Source organism: Centruroides vittatus, unplaced genomic scaffold (assembly GCF_030686945.1).
Source record: "Centruroides vittatus isolate TY-2023 unplaced genomic scaffold, ASM3068694v2 contig_359, whole genome shotgun sequence".
In the NCBI taxonomy this organism is placed as follows: Eukaryota; Metazoa; Arthropoda; class Arachnida; order Scorpiones; family Buthidae; genus Centruroides; species Centruroides vittatus.
The window spans coordinates 1734270-1751152 of record NW_027122182.1 but is presented as its reverse complement, the minus strand read 5'-3'; the positions used below and the strand labels follow the sequence as shown (position 1 = coordinate 1751152).

At 30.7% G+C, this 16883-nt stretch overlaps 2 protein-coding genes and 1 long non-coding RNA gene across 5 annotated transcripts in view; 1 reads left to right on the top strand and 2 right to left on the bottom strand.

The window, feature by feature from the left end:
• Positions 1 to 266: 266 nt before the first annotated feature.
• LOC136974916 (tubulin tyrosine ligase 3-like) lies at positions 267 to 5020 on the bottom strand. The gene is made up of 11 exons (XM_067269914.1): positions 4972 to 5020; positions 4470 to 4598; positions 4277 to 4391; positions 3557 to 3744; positions 3417 to 3478; positions 3180 to 3328; positions 2999 to 3085; positions 2771 to 2915; positions 1642 to 1864; positions 1419 to 1566; positions 267 to 1353 (listed from the first exon to the last, which is right to left on the bottom strand). The coding sequence occupies exons 1-11, from the start codon at positions 4972 to 4974 to the stop codon at positions 305 to 307; spliced, it is 2298 nt and encodes a 765-aa protein (XP_067126015.1). The 5' UTR covers positions 4975 to 5020; the 3' UTR covers positions 267 to 304.
• A 378-nt stretch (positions 5021 to 5398) lies between these two features.
• On the bottom strand, positions 5399 to 6557 carry LOC136974984 (uncharacterized). The gene is made up of 2 exons (XR_010880728.1): positions 6024 to 6557; positions 5399 to 5895 (listed from the first exon to the last, which is right to left on the bottom strand). It is a non-coding gene; the product is annotated as an uncharacterized lncRNA (long non-coding RNA).
• Positions 6558 to 12413: 5856 nt separating this feature from the next.
• Positions 12414 to 16883, top strand: part of LOC136974913 (SLIT-ROBO Rho GTPase-activating protein 1-like) — a 36216-nt gene continuing 31746 nt past the window's right edge. The window contains exon 1 of one of the 3 annotated variants that reach the window (XM_067269909.1): positions 12414 to 12627. In XM_067269909.1, the coding sequence (XP_067126010.1) occupies positions 12558 to 12627 (70 nt within the window). In that variant the 5' untranslated portion in view covers positions 12414 to 12557. The remainder of the gene's footprint in view (positions 12628 to 16883) is intronic. The other 2 variants (XM_067269907.1, XM_067269912.1) reach the window with 2 other exon arrangements.

Below are 16883 nucleotides of genomic sequence, written 5' to 3'. Positions count from 1 at the left end.
CATTTCTACTAAACATAAAGGTAAAAGAATTACGTTTTTACATTTTGAAAATATTGAGAATTAATTGCAATTAATAGACAGAGAGTTAGTGAAATCAATTGACCGTGTATATAGAAGTTGTTACTTATCTACAGTTCTTAAAATTACTTTCTTTTGATAGGTCAGTCATATTTAAAGAAATAAAAACCAGAAATTTAAAAAAATTTAATTAATTATCTGTACAAATATTTTCATTGATAATTATTAATTATTCGTATTTCATGATGTAAAAAAATTGTTCTCGCTTATCTTCTAAGTTTAAACATTACCTGTTTTTGATCGATTTTTTAGTGGGAATTGGAGGAATCGGTTTGGTTTGTTTTAAAGAGAATTTCTGCGGATTTAATGGTCTTTCGATATCCTTATTTTTAGTATCCGAATCGTCATTTAGAAATTTATTTTTTTCTTTAATACGTTTTAATAATAAACTAAGTTTTCTTTCTACAGAAGTTGTTTTATTTATGTCTTGTGGAGTTGGTTTGCTCCAGCCATCAATCAAAGATCTATAACTTTTTGAATATTTAAATTCATTTAATATGTTAGAAAGATTTTTCTTCCTTTTCACTATATTCATTTCTTTACTTTGTATACTTTTTGTAAATTGAAACTGTGATAATGTATTAATTTTTGGAAGCATTTTCTGTACTTTCTCTGTAGATTTAGTCTTTGATGTTGCTTGGCATAAATTCAGACGTTCTGAATTTTCTGTAAGCACTTTGCTTTCCTCGGTCTTTAATTTCTCTTGTCTGATTATCTTCTTTATACTTCCTTCTTTTGAATTAGTTTCTGACTCGAATAATTTGTCAATATTGTTCTGTTTCATATGTTTCCTGTCATCACTAACTGTTCTTATATTAGCCTTCTCAAAAATTGTAAAAGATTTATTTTTATTTTTTGAATTGCCAAGATGTTGAGGGACAATGTAATGTGTTTTCGCAGGTATAGAACCATTACAAACTGAATAATAGTTGTACATTTTACAGTTTTTGATGTCGTTCACAATCTTATCCACACAGGAACTTTTGAATTTATAATTTTGTATGTTTCTATAAAGGTTTGATGCACACCACGGTATTAATTTTGCACAATATACTTCTTCGAATTTTGATGTTCCTTCTTTTAAAGAGCTTTTATTTGTCATCAGATTACTTGATATTGAGAGCTCGGTTGTGTTTCTGATGGGTTTTTCTATCTTCTTTCCAGTTAGAACTAATGTTCTATCACTGAATTCAGTCCATGGTATAACATCGACTTGATAACCCAGTTCAAAATGGCCAATACCGCACTTATCATTGATACGTCTGTCGAGGACAACTAAAAAAATATATAATGCATTAATTTTTCTACATAAAATATTTTTAGATTTTTAATTAACTCACCTTTTAATGTGTCATCAATCACATTAGCACAAAGCAGTCTAGTTACCGGTGTCGAAGGAGCAAGACAAGGACTCGCATTAATTTCAATTAACCATGGATGAAGTTGTTCATCTATCATAAAATCTGCACCATAAAGCTCAAAACAATTCTGAAAATTATAAATAATACATATCTGGAATATATGATGTAAGTAGATATTCAAATTAGAGAAAGAAAATATTACCTTTCTTCCAACCATTTGTTCTTGTGATCCATGCAAGATTGAAATTATTGCAGATCTCATTCCAGGATAAATAGTATTATTCCAAGCATCAGGATGTCCTTGAGATGCAAGAAGTTTTTTGAATTCTTCATTAGTCATCATATTACCCTCGGGCAGCGTAGAAAGACGATTAACAGAACGCAAATAATTACATTGAATGGCATTGTTACACAAGTGAATTGATCTAAATAAATATGTATTATTTAATAATTCTATTTGAAAAAGAATTATATATAGAGTTTTCCAAAATGAATGCTATCATTTACTGTAATTAGGTTAATTATTATCTGAGAAATATGCAATGTACTGTTAACCAATTGATAGATTAACTGTCTGAGTTTTATCTCCCATCTGCAGTCTTATCTACTGCCTCTAGTAAGTGCTATAAATGAAAATGGTGGCTCTGCAATAGAGAAGGCATTCTGTGTTCTACAGTTTACAAAGTTAGAATTACTAGCGAGGTTGAAGCTGAAGTTTTAAATGCAAAAACGTGTAGGTCGGACGTTCAGCGCTGCTTTCCTGTAAGCCTAGAAGTTTGGCAATGGTGTTTGGAAAGTCAGTGGAATCATGCTCGACATTCCAAATGCCATTGTCAAACTTCTAGACTTACAGGAAAGCGGCGCCGAACGTCCGACGTACACATTTTCGTGTTTTTAAAACTTCTGCCTCAACCTTGCTACTCTCATTGTGCAATATGAGTAATATGCAGAAGCTGTAGAATTGTGAGTGCTGCGGGAGAAGTGACAACAGATGCTTTAGCAAGTGTAAGAAAAATTCAAATATCAGTTGGATGTGACACAACACGAAATTTTGTCACGTGCCATGTGACTTCAGGGGCACTTATTGAGAAATTGTAATGAGAAAATGTGAAACTTGGACAGTTTTCCAATGTTTTGACATGTATGTTACAACATTCTCAAATAATAATTAACATAATTACAATAACTTAAAATTGTAGCATTCTTTCGGAAGACCCTAAATGTAGATTACTTGTCTATCTTTAACAAAGTCTTATTATCTATAATTATTAGGATTAAAATACTTCTAGATTAAATAATTAAAGTTTAAAACTATTTTAAAAAATACTTACACATCTTTACGATCTAATGTAAACGGCATGGAACAAAATCTTAAATAACTGTCGCAGTACATCCACATTGTTAATGGATTATAATCAGTCACAAGAAACCATTGACGAATATCAAATTTCACTCCTCCTATCAGAAAGGGATGCTCTGGATAGAATAATTTTAAAGAAATTGCATGCATTAACATAGAAATGAAATGTAGCAAGAGTTAAACCTATAATTATACTTGCCTATATATTTTTGTACGACATAATGGTTATCACGGTATGATCCCACTAATCCCATAATTTCGTTTAGATTTTCCGAGATTTTGATACCTATACAAATACGCATACAGAAATTAAAATTAGAATAAATTATTATTATTATTATTTTTTTTTTTGTGATAATTTATTTAAATTTTCACTCAACCTTGTCCTTGCGATTTGGCTGCTGGTTTTATTATCCATACATTACGGTAACCGTCAATATTCCACTGCGGCCATATTTCCTGAATGGCTTCTGCTATTTTGTGAAATTCTGGTAAATATGTTTTCCATTTAGAAAATTTGTAATTTTCACTATTTAAAGAAATATTAATTATTTTTCATTTTTATTTTTCAGAAGATTCTAAATTAATTTTTTTTTATATATATATAAAAATTTTACTCTTTCAAGTGATATGTCCATTCTAAGAACCAATTCCAGTCAGTCTCAGAACATGTTATATCCTGAAAATGAATTAATATATTATTCTGTATAAATAAATTATAAAAATTTCATTTTTGTAGTTTCTTATACGAACGTACTTCATTCGTTTCTTCGATATCGTCGTGATTTTTTGTCGACAGGAAAACTAAACATTGAACTAATACAAATTTTATGATTCTTTCCGGTATCATAATGCATTCTTTATCATTTGTTGTGGAATGCCACACCGTAGCTTTTTTTATTAACCATTTTACAACATTAAAACAAGCAGTTAGTCTGAAATTTTCTTTTTAAAAAGCATTATAAGTAAGTAGAAAGTTAATTTTGAATAAGTAAATTTATACAATTTTTTAAATTTATGTAATTAAAATTAATAAAAGTGATATTTAGTCTAGTGAAATTACAAGAATTAATAAAATTAGTCAAATTAATAATTGTATAATTAGTGAGTTATAACATAGTATAGACCAGTGGTTCGTAAACGGCGTGTTATAGTATACTAGTGTACCACAAAGTGTGCCGCAAGATGAATAAAAAAATTAAAGGGACAAATTTTAATATTTGTAAAAAATTAAAAATGTTATTGTATTAACGACATTTCATAAGTTTGTATTAGTAAATTAGCATAGAAAGAGTATTAGAGAGAGCTCCTTGATTGACCCTTTGACTGGTTCAGTTTATTTAATAATAAAGTGTACATTAAGTCTAAAATGGTCAGGAACCACTGATATAGACTATATTTATGCAGAGAATCAAAGAATAGAATATCTAATCGACATTACTCCATCTTTAATTCTAAAAATTAAAGCCGTTCTCACCAATAAAAGCATCTCTTTCAACTTGGTTTGCTAAGCAAAAACAACGAGGAAAGAATTTGTCTGGGTCCATATCACAAGTCCACTTGACGTTACGAATGACCGAAGATAAAGAAGCCTTAAAATTTTAAAAATACCTTTTCTGTAAGATTTCATTTGCATATATTAATATCAATGATAACAGTTTTAAACTGACCTTGGTAGTAAATCCACTGTGACTGAAATGATTAACTATTTGGTTCTTATGCAAATAACTATATAAAATTGCGTCTTTTTGTGATGCCCATACGAAAGTCGGAGGATAATACTTCAAAAGGCGCGACGACTGAAGAACATTTTTAATTTTTGAATGTAGAAAAATGATCGAATACCGTATAATTTTGTTTAAAATTTAAAAAGAAGTTAATAATATATATAAAAATTATTTAAAGGTTAATTTATACTGCGGCTTGGCTCTAAATCAATAACAATAAAATTGTTCTATTCTAAACCTGTCCTAAACATAAAATGCTAATTGTGTTAGTAAAGTAGAACCCTAAGCTTTATTTAATTTAGGAGTTAAGTTATAATTTAGTTTGCCAAATAAAAAATAAGAAACTGTTATAGTCAACAGCTTTAATTAATTAAAACAACAACGTTTAAGTTTATTTAATGATAAAAAAAGTAAGATAATTTACATGATTATTTATGTAACATACCATTTTTATAATATCTGTTTGGAGTTCTGTTTCAGGACATTCTTCAGATGATATTGAAATATATAAAAAAAATTATTATCCAAATAATTAAGCTGTTATTTGTATTTTACATTTTTTTTATTTAGGTGTTACGTTACTAACATATTTATTAATATAACTAGTAACTGCATGATCTATAACACAAAATATTTTCGAATCATATTGTAGGGCATTAAATTTAATAACAACATTTTATGGATGAATGTTCCAAATTCCTTTAAATATAACAATTTAAAAAAGTAAATTTCTTCTTCTCTTGATAATAATCTCAAAGGCTACAAATATTTGAGAATTTTAAAAGAATTTAAATGTAATTTTATAAAATTTTTATACATTAAAATAAAACTTCAAATATGTTAATAATAGGAAAAAAATAATTTTTACGGTATTTTTAACTCTCCACCCTGTGGGCATTAAAAGGGCCTCTTTAATCATACCCATCATGAGTTTGGCAGGCCCATAATGGGGATGATTGGGCCCCCATCCGGTCCCCAGGGTTTTAGGGGTTTTCCTACTGCCCATATTTGATCTGGTGACCTCCAGAGCGGTAGGCTAACCCCTTAACTTACTGTCCCATTCAGAGATCAAAGTATTATTTGTTTATTTGTAATTTTTTAGGAATAAAACTTGTTTTATTTTTTTTATTAAACACCAAACTCCATTGATTTTATATAGAAATCCATTAGACATACTTTCATTGGTGTTCTGATTTTTATTGATTCCTTTTGATTCACTCTTCCTGCCAAGATCATATCTAAATGGCCACATATAAGGTTCCGTTTTGGTACAGAAATGAAATCGATGTTTCTTTTCGATCCATCCCCTTTTCAGTAGGCAAGCTCTTAAAGTAGGGAAGACACCATTTATGGCAAATATCCTTGATGTCTAGAAAAGAAAATAGATAGGCCATTGTTCGTAAACAAGTTCTACGAACTTTTTCACTTGTCAATCATTCTTTTGCCTTTCCTACCACTTACAGAATGATGTATTTCATTATAACAGATGGCACTTACCGTAGGAAATTGGCCAACTGCTTCAAGATCCAACTCGTTTTTTCCTGGATTTGTAGAAGTCATCTTGCCCAATCTGTAAGGAATTTAAAATACTTTAAAATGGAGTCACGTCGATGATTTCTGAGTTAGAATTCTGTACACCATCTGAGGATATCGAGCGATAATCCATATCAAAGGGGAACTACATTGCAATTAAATAATTTGACCAATTGTTGCTTCATCAATCAAAGTAAAGTTAACTTTTTCCTTTCCAACGCCCACTTAGATATAATGAAAAGAGAAAAGGAACTTTGTCCCTATATTCTCCCCCAATCGAGTAACCTAGCCTTCTTTCCTCCAGCTGACAGAACAATTTGGGTCACTCAGTAGATGTTACAAAAATATGCCGAAGGAGGAAACTAATTTAGAAAGTTAGAATGATGATGAACAAAGAGCACTTTACAGAAACCGATAAATTAAAAATTCGTCTCGCCTCGTTAAAAATTACGCGATAAACTTTGTGTAATTCTGACAAAACTTGTAATAATTACAAATTTATTATTAATAATAAATGAAATTCCTGGCTAATTTTCGTGTGAAAACGATAAAAAAATACAGCGAAAGAAAACGTCTAGAAAACATGAAATTTGTTCAAACGTCTGTCAGGATGTCCCTCATTAATCGGTTCTATATTTATCTAAAGTTGATGACGGAGTCATGACTTATTTTTGCTTCTTATTTCCTTTCTCTCCCGGGCATCCCAGGAAACGCGGTTGACGCATAGGATCCTCTGAAAGATTACATATGTTAGAATTCTATGTAAGTTATAATACGAGTTAACTAACTACCATTTAATCGTAATCAATTAAAGATGATATCAATTTAAGGCCATCTACGCGTTGAAAATCTGAAGATTCCATTAAGTTCTAAGAAATTTGAACACAAAAATGTGCCAATTTTAACTCGTTTGCCACGTTTATTTGACTAGTAGACCTTCAAACTTAACAGTTTACAAACTGTGGGAACGATCTCTTGCAGAGTGTTCTCACGGTTATAAGCCACAACTTATATAAAAAGAGCGTACGAGCAAGTCGGTGATTTCCCATTAAGCCCACTAGGCACGGGCCTATGGGTTTAAGAATTTGGAGCACCAAAATTCAATTACTGCAGAATTAAAATTATAAAATAGAATCATTCGGTACGTATTATGGGTCTAGGGGTGCCACTGCGTTAGTAAAGATTTGCTTTTATATTTATCCCGCGATACTCTACAAACGTAACTAACTTGTAAGTCACTACACGTTTTCATATTTAGGTCGTGTTTAATTTTTTTTTATTTTTAACTCCTCTCCCATCTCGATGGATGTATCGGCTGAGGACACTGCAAACTTGATTGTAAGAGATAGATCATACTTCAAACACAGGATATGCACTTGTCCCTCTTCATATCCGCCGACAATTGTGACCACAAAAACAATCTCAACAAGACAATACTAATTTATATTATTAAAAACCATTTTACTATTGTTATAGTTTATTGTTATAAAGTGAAATTGCAGAAATATTTACGTATTCGTGTAATTTTTACTTTTGATCGGAGAGTCCATCAATTACTTTCTAACGAGTGGGGACTTTGGATTCATTTCGATGAAATATAATACTCGTTCTATTATTATTTTCTCCTACTTATTTGTAAAAACCAGTGTTATTGAATGTTATATTTAGTTATAGGCCGTTTATGTATGCTTTAAGCAAACATATTGTCGTTTATCCTTCAATTTTTTTTTCCATTTCAGCAAACTCTTAGGGCTTTCTTATGGCTTCTGAAGGTGAAAAATATCAATTATACGCTCGGTTGAATAAGTCTAATGATATTAAAATATTATCGCGGAAGAGTAATTAGTGATGTTTTTCTTTTAATTGTGTGTGTAAATCTACAATAATAGGCACATAATTCGTTTATATACCTAGTCATTTCTTTACAGTTCACTGCTTAAACTTTTATTATATCTTGTTACAAGTTTTAGTGTCCTTTCTTAACAGTTTTAAAGACTTTCGGCACTTAAAAATACTTACAAAAGATTAATTTTGGCATCAAAATATTTCATAACTTATTCTATATATAGTCTTGATTTTCTATCTTGATTTTTTTCCACAATTTCTGGCTCCATTCCAAAGCCAAAACTTAGTGATAAACTGTTTATTTAGAAGTAAAACTCGCATTTTGCACAAAATAGGTCAGAAAGGTTTCAAAATCATCTTTTCTAATCATTTATATTTTTTATTCAAATCCATCGGTAGTTGGCTCCATAAGCCTTTTATACACGCAATGAATGTTCAAGTTAACGTTTTAAACACGAAAAATTATGATTTTAATTATTAAAACTTATGTATATGAGGCTTAATAATGTATATTTTTGATTAATTAACTTTTTTTTCATTAAATTTTAATACGAATTTTAGTAATTCCATGTTTTTAGTATGAAGTAACACCCATTGCACGCTGTACAAATCTCAATTATGTAACTTGTTTATGCCATTTTTCTTGTCTGTTATTTTCATAATATTATGATTATGAATGTTTTTTGTTTATAAAAATGTTATACAGATAATAATCAATAAAATTTATAAAAACATATTATAGTAACTCGATATATTTTGAATTTTCTCAACTTGGAAGTGCTCCTGGAAGTTACCTTTTCATATTTTTACGCACGAGTGCTTCGTAGCTATCAAAATAGGGCGAGAATTACATTATGTACAGGATTTTAGTAAAAAAAATATTCCCACACTTCCTCTCTTTGTTACGCTTTACTTCTAGTTTAATAGTCAATATGTTACACATCTCGATTTTGTAACTCGTAACGCCGATATTAGGTAACATTACATTGTAAGTTATTATTAAGGCTCTCAACCTTGTCTGATAGATGTAATGGAAACAATAGTTACAGAGATCGTTTATAAAACTAGCGATATTCTCTTTCAATAGATATCAATCTATACTCTAACCATGTAATATAGTATTTTATCAGCCTCATAAAAAATCAAGGTTGCTTGGCTTGCAGGTTTTAATGCTGCTTAGAAAATCTTTATAGGCTTCTACACCTTAATATTGTAGTCGGAGATTATTTTAGAAGCTTTTTCCTCGCATTTGAAGTGATTTACAATGGTTAGTTTTGTGTAATTAATTTATACAATGGCTGTCAAGTGCTTGTGTTAAAGCCAGGGGATATTGGGATCCTATAGCAAATTATTATATTAATGTAAGGAGCCTTAATTCTTTAGGGTCCACGAAAATTTACTATTTTTGCTGCTAAAGAGCGCCACTTTTACCTTTTTTTTTTTTTTTTTTTTGAATCATTTATTAATGAAAATAACATTAATTTATAGGGATAAGGTCCTCTTTGTCATATTTTGTTTCTATTTTTATGGGTTGTATTGTTTTATTGGGGGTATAAATTTATTAATACATAACATTATTTACTTTATTTATCTACAATAAATAATTAAAATAAATAAAGAAAATTCCCATTCCCTCTCTGAACCAGTAAACAGTTAAAATGTTTTAGGTTTTGGTTCCAAAAATGGAATAAAAATTCAACTTTTTACATATAAAAATGTGATTTTCCTGATATCGTTGATACAGATTCAATTCTCGTTAATGTAATTAACGGTAGAAAATATCGAGATTACACCAGTAACACCATTTCTGATTAATTTGCATATTAAAGTGGAGTGAATACATTAATATACATTTATGCAGTTAGAAACATATTAAATTTCCTCTAAATATAGATTTATATTAAACTCATTCTAAATAAAGATTTAGACTAAAAATCACTTTTAAAAAATATATAATATATTCTCTTTTTAAACGTGTAAATTGACGTAAAAGTACACTTTGTGTACTTTTACGTCAATTTGACGTCATTTTTTAAACTTGCTCATTGTGAAAACGAAGAGATGACGTCAAATTGACATAAAAGTGTAAACTTTAAAGAAATATATATATATAAATTTTTACTCCTTATCTAATATTTGAAGAGATTAAAAACGTTTCATACTTTGAACCAGAATAAAATGACAAGTTAAGTTATTAATGGCTCGATTGTGTTATTTTTGTAACATAATATAAAATTAATTTTTGGAACCGAAACTAATTGGAATATAGGCCTATCGTATTATAAAATGCAAAGAGATAACCTTTCCCCCCCTATTTAAACACTTTTACTAAATCAAAGTGCAATCTTTCTAATGGATTCTCCGAGGATAAGGAAGATAAATAACCTCACGAAAAGTCGAAATGTGTCATGTTTACGTTCTTAACTTTTTTAAAATCACTATTTTTGTGGATATTCGCATTAAAATAATATAACGTAAACGTGTTAAGAATAGCACGCTTCAATGCTTTTCTGTATTAAGTTTCATAAGGCTTGTTAGCTGTAAGAAGGGCTATCATTAAGCTTCCTATATAAATCAATAAGCTCTATAGACTACAGGCGATGAAGTAATTCGATAGTCTATTTCTCTAACTGTTTATTATTATTATTATTTTTTCTTTCTTTCTTTCTTAAGTAATTACATTCTTATGTCAATCAATACTTACACTTCCTTTATATTAAAAATATACATCTTTCCCGTTATCTGATCTCGTATAAATGCATAAAAATTATACGAAATGTTATTAAAATTCTGTATTTATTCATTTTTATTCTTGGAATTATTACATTAAAATGAATAATGAATCATTTTTAAAAAGTCAATTATATCTTTCGTATATTAGAGGTGTTATATATACGTATATATAAGTTTATAAAGCATATAAAATAATTATTAGATTCTATAATTTATTAACATTCAGCATGCTGTAAAGGTACTGTAATTACGAACATGGCACAGCTCGGCATGTATCGATATCTAATATTCATGACATAAATATTATACAGAATCACAGTGATGTCAGCAAACGTTAAGAATTTGGTAACGTTTTACAGGAATTTTTAAAATTTCTGTCTTTTTTTTTGGAAACAAAATGGAGAAAATCTTACATATGACTTAATAAAGAGCCTATTGATCCGCGTAACACAGTTATAATTTAAAAAAAATGGTTTCTCTAGTGAATAAAATACTTCTGATTTGTATACTTATGAATGAGAGTTGTTAAATATTTTTTTTTTCTTATATAAAATTACTCGAAACAACCTTGATCACATTGCCATCCTTCATGTCAAGGTCTCGCACCTACCAAACTTGTTCCGATATTAATAGAAAAAAAAATCTATATATGCCGGGAAAAAATGGAAATTTTTATTCGTATTTAATTAATCTACAGTTTAATCGAATGGTATATATAATGTAAAATTATATTCCGAGACTCAATAATTGACTAATTCTAAGAAAAAAAAAAGAAAAAAGATCCCTCCCGGCGATAATATTTGAGACCATAAAAGTCCATCTGTTACTCAACATAATTAAAGTTAAGTAGTAAAACAAACGGATGCTTGGATAGAATTGCATTTCTTCCTTCTCGAAAACCATACTTACTTGTGTTTTTGAAGCATAATTTCCTTAGAAAAAGAGGAAAATTTCCGTCGAACGCTATTACTCCTACAGCTACATTACATATCGCAGAAGTCAACCGAGTCACGAAAGTTTAAGAATGAAAATATAATAAAATAGGGTAATAACGTCTCTTTGAAGGTTATATATACAAATTTAGAAAGCCTTCTACCTTCGCGTATAAAATACAGTTAAATAATTGTTTTAAATTCAAATTTTTTACTCACTCTTCCTCGAGTATAATGCGACGGTTGAGAGGGACGTAGCTTGTAATTTAGTTTGACAAGCTATAGAAGGGGTTTTTTATTTTTTTTTAATGCCGTAAAACACTATAAAGAAACCTGATTCGTATACAGATGAGATATGTAAATATGATTAAAAAAAACCATAAAACGCCGAGCGATAAATCAAAATTAAAAGTTACGATATGAAGAGTTTTAATATCCAGGTACTTGAACGCGTGTTTATGGCTGCAGGTTTGATTATAGCGTAGTTATTTTTCTTAGGGAGAATATAATAAAGTTTGCCTGGTTTGACATATCGAGCGCGTGTAACGTAAGAAAGTAAGAAGATAATTATCTATTTTTCCAACTTAAACAGGCTTTTACTGTTTAATTGCCAGGTTTAAAAATAAAAAAAAAAAGTGAATGGGAATGGTAATTATTTTTGTAGATCATTAGAAAAGGGAAGGATTAAACGACCTTGACCGTGACGAAAGAAGAAGTGAAAAACCTAATTGAGTAAATGGTAAACAAGCAAAACACGGGGAAAAAGAAGAATGAAAAAAAAAAAAGATGGGGTCGCGCAGGCGCGTTGAGAGCTAACAATACCGATAGGGGCGCCTCGATACGGCTAACGTCGGAACTGTCAGTGTCTGCTGGCAAAGACGGAGGAAGAAGGCGAGATGCTGGAGTGGTGATAATGACCGACATAAAAACTGGTGCAGAAATGTTAGTTTAAATCGTCAGAAACTCCGATCGGATTTGATAGATTTGGATGGCTTTCGAGAAGAAGAATATGAAAAAGGAAAAAGATATTCTGCTTTTGGTAGACGGACAAGTCAAAGGTAAGCCTAACGTCTGCTGGCAAAAAAGAAATTTACCGAATTTCCATAAAATTCGGGAAATTTCTCGGGAGGGGACGCTCTTTTATCGTATTATTTTCAAATTAATTCAATAATTTCACGTGTTTTCGGATTAATAGGGGTTTTTCTTTCTCCCTTTCTTTTTTGTCGGCTCCGAAAAAAAGAAAGAGAAATTGATCCGTGACACGTTAAAAAGCGCCTGGATTTAACGCCAAAATCAAAATGCTAAATATAACGGATATAACGTAATTCGATTGTCCCCCGATTTTACGTCATATCCTGTTTCTGTCCTTGGATTTTTTAGTAATTAATACGTTGGGAATGGTGACAATTAAACGTCTCTATCTCCCCATGGCAGATGTACACCGGAACGTCGTCTCCCTTTTGACTTCCTACCCCGCCTTACATTGCCATTTTTACATTTTATCATATCACATAAAAGGAAATATACACACAGACACACACACGTATATATTAACTCTCTACCTGGCAGATTATTTATATAGTATATTTGCTCGTAGACGGGTCAACGGTTATAGTAAATGTGAATACGAAAATAATATCAGAAACTGGCAATAAACCAAAATTTTCTTAAAGTGACGTGGACAAAGAGAATAAGGCGGATATTGTTACCCTGCCAACCTGTTATGCGAACGTGTTCTGGAAATCTAACTGTCCAACCCACGTTGAGTATCGATCGATTATGGAATGACACACAGACACATACACACACACACAACAGAGATAGGAAGCAGCGAAATGATACTTGCGTGATTGACTCCGTTTCGCAGACATGATACTGTCGGTCGACACTGAATGTGACATATTACTAATGTTTTGGTTTGATAACCCTCTCTGTCTAGATGATACCGTTTGATAAAATAGCCTTACTGACGGTTTAATGTGTAATTACGGCCGTTTTTCTTTTCTGTATTATTAAAAGAAAGGCATTCGGTGTTGAAAACCGAACTGTTAAATTGTATCCTCTCTAATTTGTAAATGGATAGGATGATGAAGCCGGCTAAACAGTACATCTCTTATGAAAATTAATCCATATTACATTGAGTCAATGAAATCGTCAGTTGTAGGAGGGGAAAAATGTAGAGAAAAAAAGATAGGATAGTCGATCCAATTACTCGATTTTTAAAACCTCCGAGCACGTCTCATCAATCATTAAAGCTACATATAGGAAAAAGTCTGTTAATGAACCTGCGGTGCCCTGCCGTTAAGCATAGTGAATCTCTGGGCGAATTGAAATCTTCAAACCGGTTACTGTCAACATTTATCACGGCACATTTCAGATCTAATGTCTTGTTACAATCATGTTGATCTCTGGACGCCCATGCAGCATTGTATGAAGACAAAGCGTATCCAATGTGACAATTAAGTCCTGTCATCTTTTGTAATCATACAGTCATTGACACGGCTGTTCTGCGTCCGGTGTACAAAATTGTTACTTCCGTTCTCGTAATCTTATTTTTAAAAAATAATCCCGATTTTTACGCCGTTTAAATAAGTCTAACGGCAGTATTTTTCCGTTGGAGGTTTATGTTTAGAAAAGTGAAAGGGACGGTGGGTGTCCTATCCGCCATCTGTCTGTCCTCCTGAGCTAATGGGGCTACTCGGCTGTTTACAAACGTTGGCGTTTTCTAACTTGTGATGTCTGCATAGTTTATTTTGTTGCGTTATTTTACGATGTAAATGATGGCTAAACGTTTACAGATACAAGCTGCAGTATAATCCAAGTATTCTAGCAATAAAAGAAACTGTTTTGTTGTTACACAAAAAAAGCAAACAAGTGGTTTAGTCGCTAAACATAAATTTTGATTTAAACCTCAGTAAAGAAGAAATGTTATATCTAGAGGGATTGAATGTCGTCGAGTGGCTGATAAAGTTTAGTAAAATGGAAACTCTTTCAGTCAGTTGTTCCCACATGTTACATGCGGACAGAAAAACTATAATGTGTGTCAAAGTTTATCGCACGTATCCTATTAAATTATACTTCTAGAATTGTCAGGCAGTGAAGCTGGAGGCCAGCGCACAGTCGGTAGATATGGTTTTGCTATGAGGAAGCCACTGAAAGGTCGTTGCCCTCAATGTTTCCTGCACACACATCGAAAATGATATATTCTCTCATGCTGTATGATTTCATAATATTATCTATTTTGTATGATGTACTTTAAGTAAAGCGTACTGAACTGCTATGAACGAGAAGCCATAATCGGAAAGCTTTTGTTGGTGCAGAAATCCGATTTTCGTTCGAATCCATAGAGAATTTAGTTAGATAAAAAGGAAAAAAATCAAAATTAAAACGGCTTTTATCTGGCCGTGTGTAATCTTTTCAGTCTGAATAAATTAAGCGTAAAATTTCCAGCAAAATACGATCACCTCCTCTTTGTTTTCATAGCACATGAACGACGAATTGGATTTCTCTTGACAAAAATAACCATATTCCGAGAAAAAGAGACGATAGAAAACAAAATAATAAAATTATCGAAAGACGTTATGAAAGATAAAATTGATAGGATGCGATGATGGATAAAGAGGAAAAATGGATGATCCCCGCTAGAAGAGACTGGGAGAGGGAGAATGAACTGAGGAAAAAGTCTTATTGATTTAGTGAGCGCATGAATTAAACTTTACACAATACACAAGAAAATTGCAAATTAAATTATTATTCGATTTTGTTTTCTTTTTTGTATTGTCCTATGTGACGCTTAATGTTATAATCGATAAAATTCGTTTATAAAAATCACATTTTAAATATTATTATAGCAGTAATTAAAAAAAGATAGATTCACATAGATCTTGTAATGTTTTCGTTTTTTCCTCTTTCCGCTCTGTGGGCACTAAGGGGGCCTTTTTTTTTCTATACCCGTCATGGGTTTGGCCAGCTCACAATGGGGGACGATCTTGAAATTTATTTACTGAATAATATCCACGTAGACACTGATTAATTTCTTATTCAGTTGCTGCTAATGTTTTAACACATGAAGGATTTTATAAATTATATACAGACCCAGGATTTATTTGTACTCGTATAATATATGATAATGGGCCTGAAATTAAACAAATATATTTGTTGGTAGAAAGATTTCACACCTCAGAGCTTGACTATATTATACATATGGATAGAGATTTAGCCTTAAAATTTAGAAAAGAATTCGGAAAAAAAAATTTATATTTGCATTTATAAACATTGTTAATGTATTCAACTGAACGGCTTTTGTCTTCCATTATTCTCTCAATTTTTAAAGGATTATTTATAATATCGATTTGTAATTTTGAAAAGAAAAATCGTAATTTTGTTTTTTTTTATTACTTTTTATATCTTAGCAACACTTCTATTTTTTTATTTATTTTTTAATACACACGTTATCTTGTTCCGTTTGACTTTTGCTTTTAAATATAACAGCTTTAACAGGATCAGGATCTTCACTTTTGGAACTTGAGTCATGTTTCTATTATTGTCGATATTTGTAACTTCTTTCTAGTATTAAAAGAATATAAACGATTTAGAATAGACAGGTTTGTGCTGTTAGATAGGACATAAATCCACTCTTCGTATCCGTACATTTATATATAATAGATAATAAAAGGAAAACTATGATTATGAGGAAACTTTTACTTAATTCTATATTGGGATGTATGAGTTGAGATCTATGTAATTGAAATTGTTAAATGCTGTCTAGTTCCTTAATATTATTTTCCTTTTAGCGTTAAAAATTCATAGTGTAAGAAAGAATAAATGTATTTTGTATAGATTTTACGTGTTGATTACGGTTTGACGGTCAATTGCGTATGCAGTGTATTTTTTTACATTTCTCTACTGTTTTAAAACGTGAACCTGTACAGAAATAAATACACCAGTACATGATATATAGGGAAAAATCAATAGGGTTGCGTCATTGTTTTCTTCTCCGTGTTTAGTTTGAATTTTGATAGAATGTTTCTTGACATAATTGGCGACCTTTATCACGTTTCGGAGCGTAAATGCATGTTTTAATTCAATAGTTTTGAAACAAATCCATTAACCGATTTCGTGTCCGGACTTTATGAATTTTTAAAATTCTTTGTTCGCTCAGAAGAATGAAATTCGCGCATAAAAATCGAATTACTTTTATGGATTTTTTTTGTTGTTGTTTTAAGTAAAAATAAAACAACTAAAAACAATCTTTAATCAGAAATTTTACTTAATGCATTTGTTTTTCTCAAATATACCAATGCTTTATGACTGG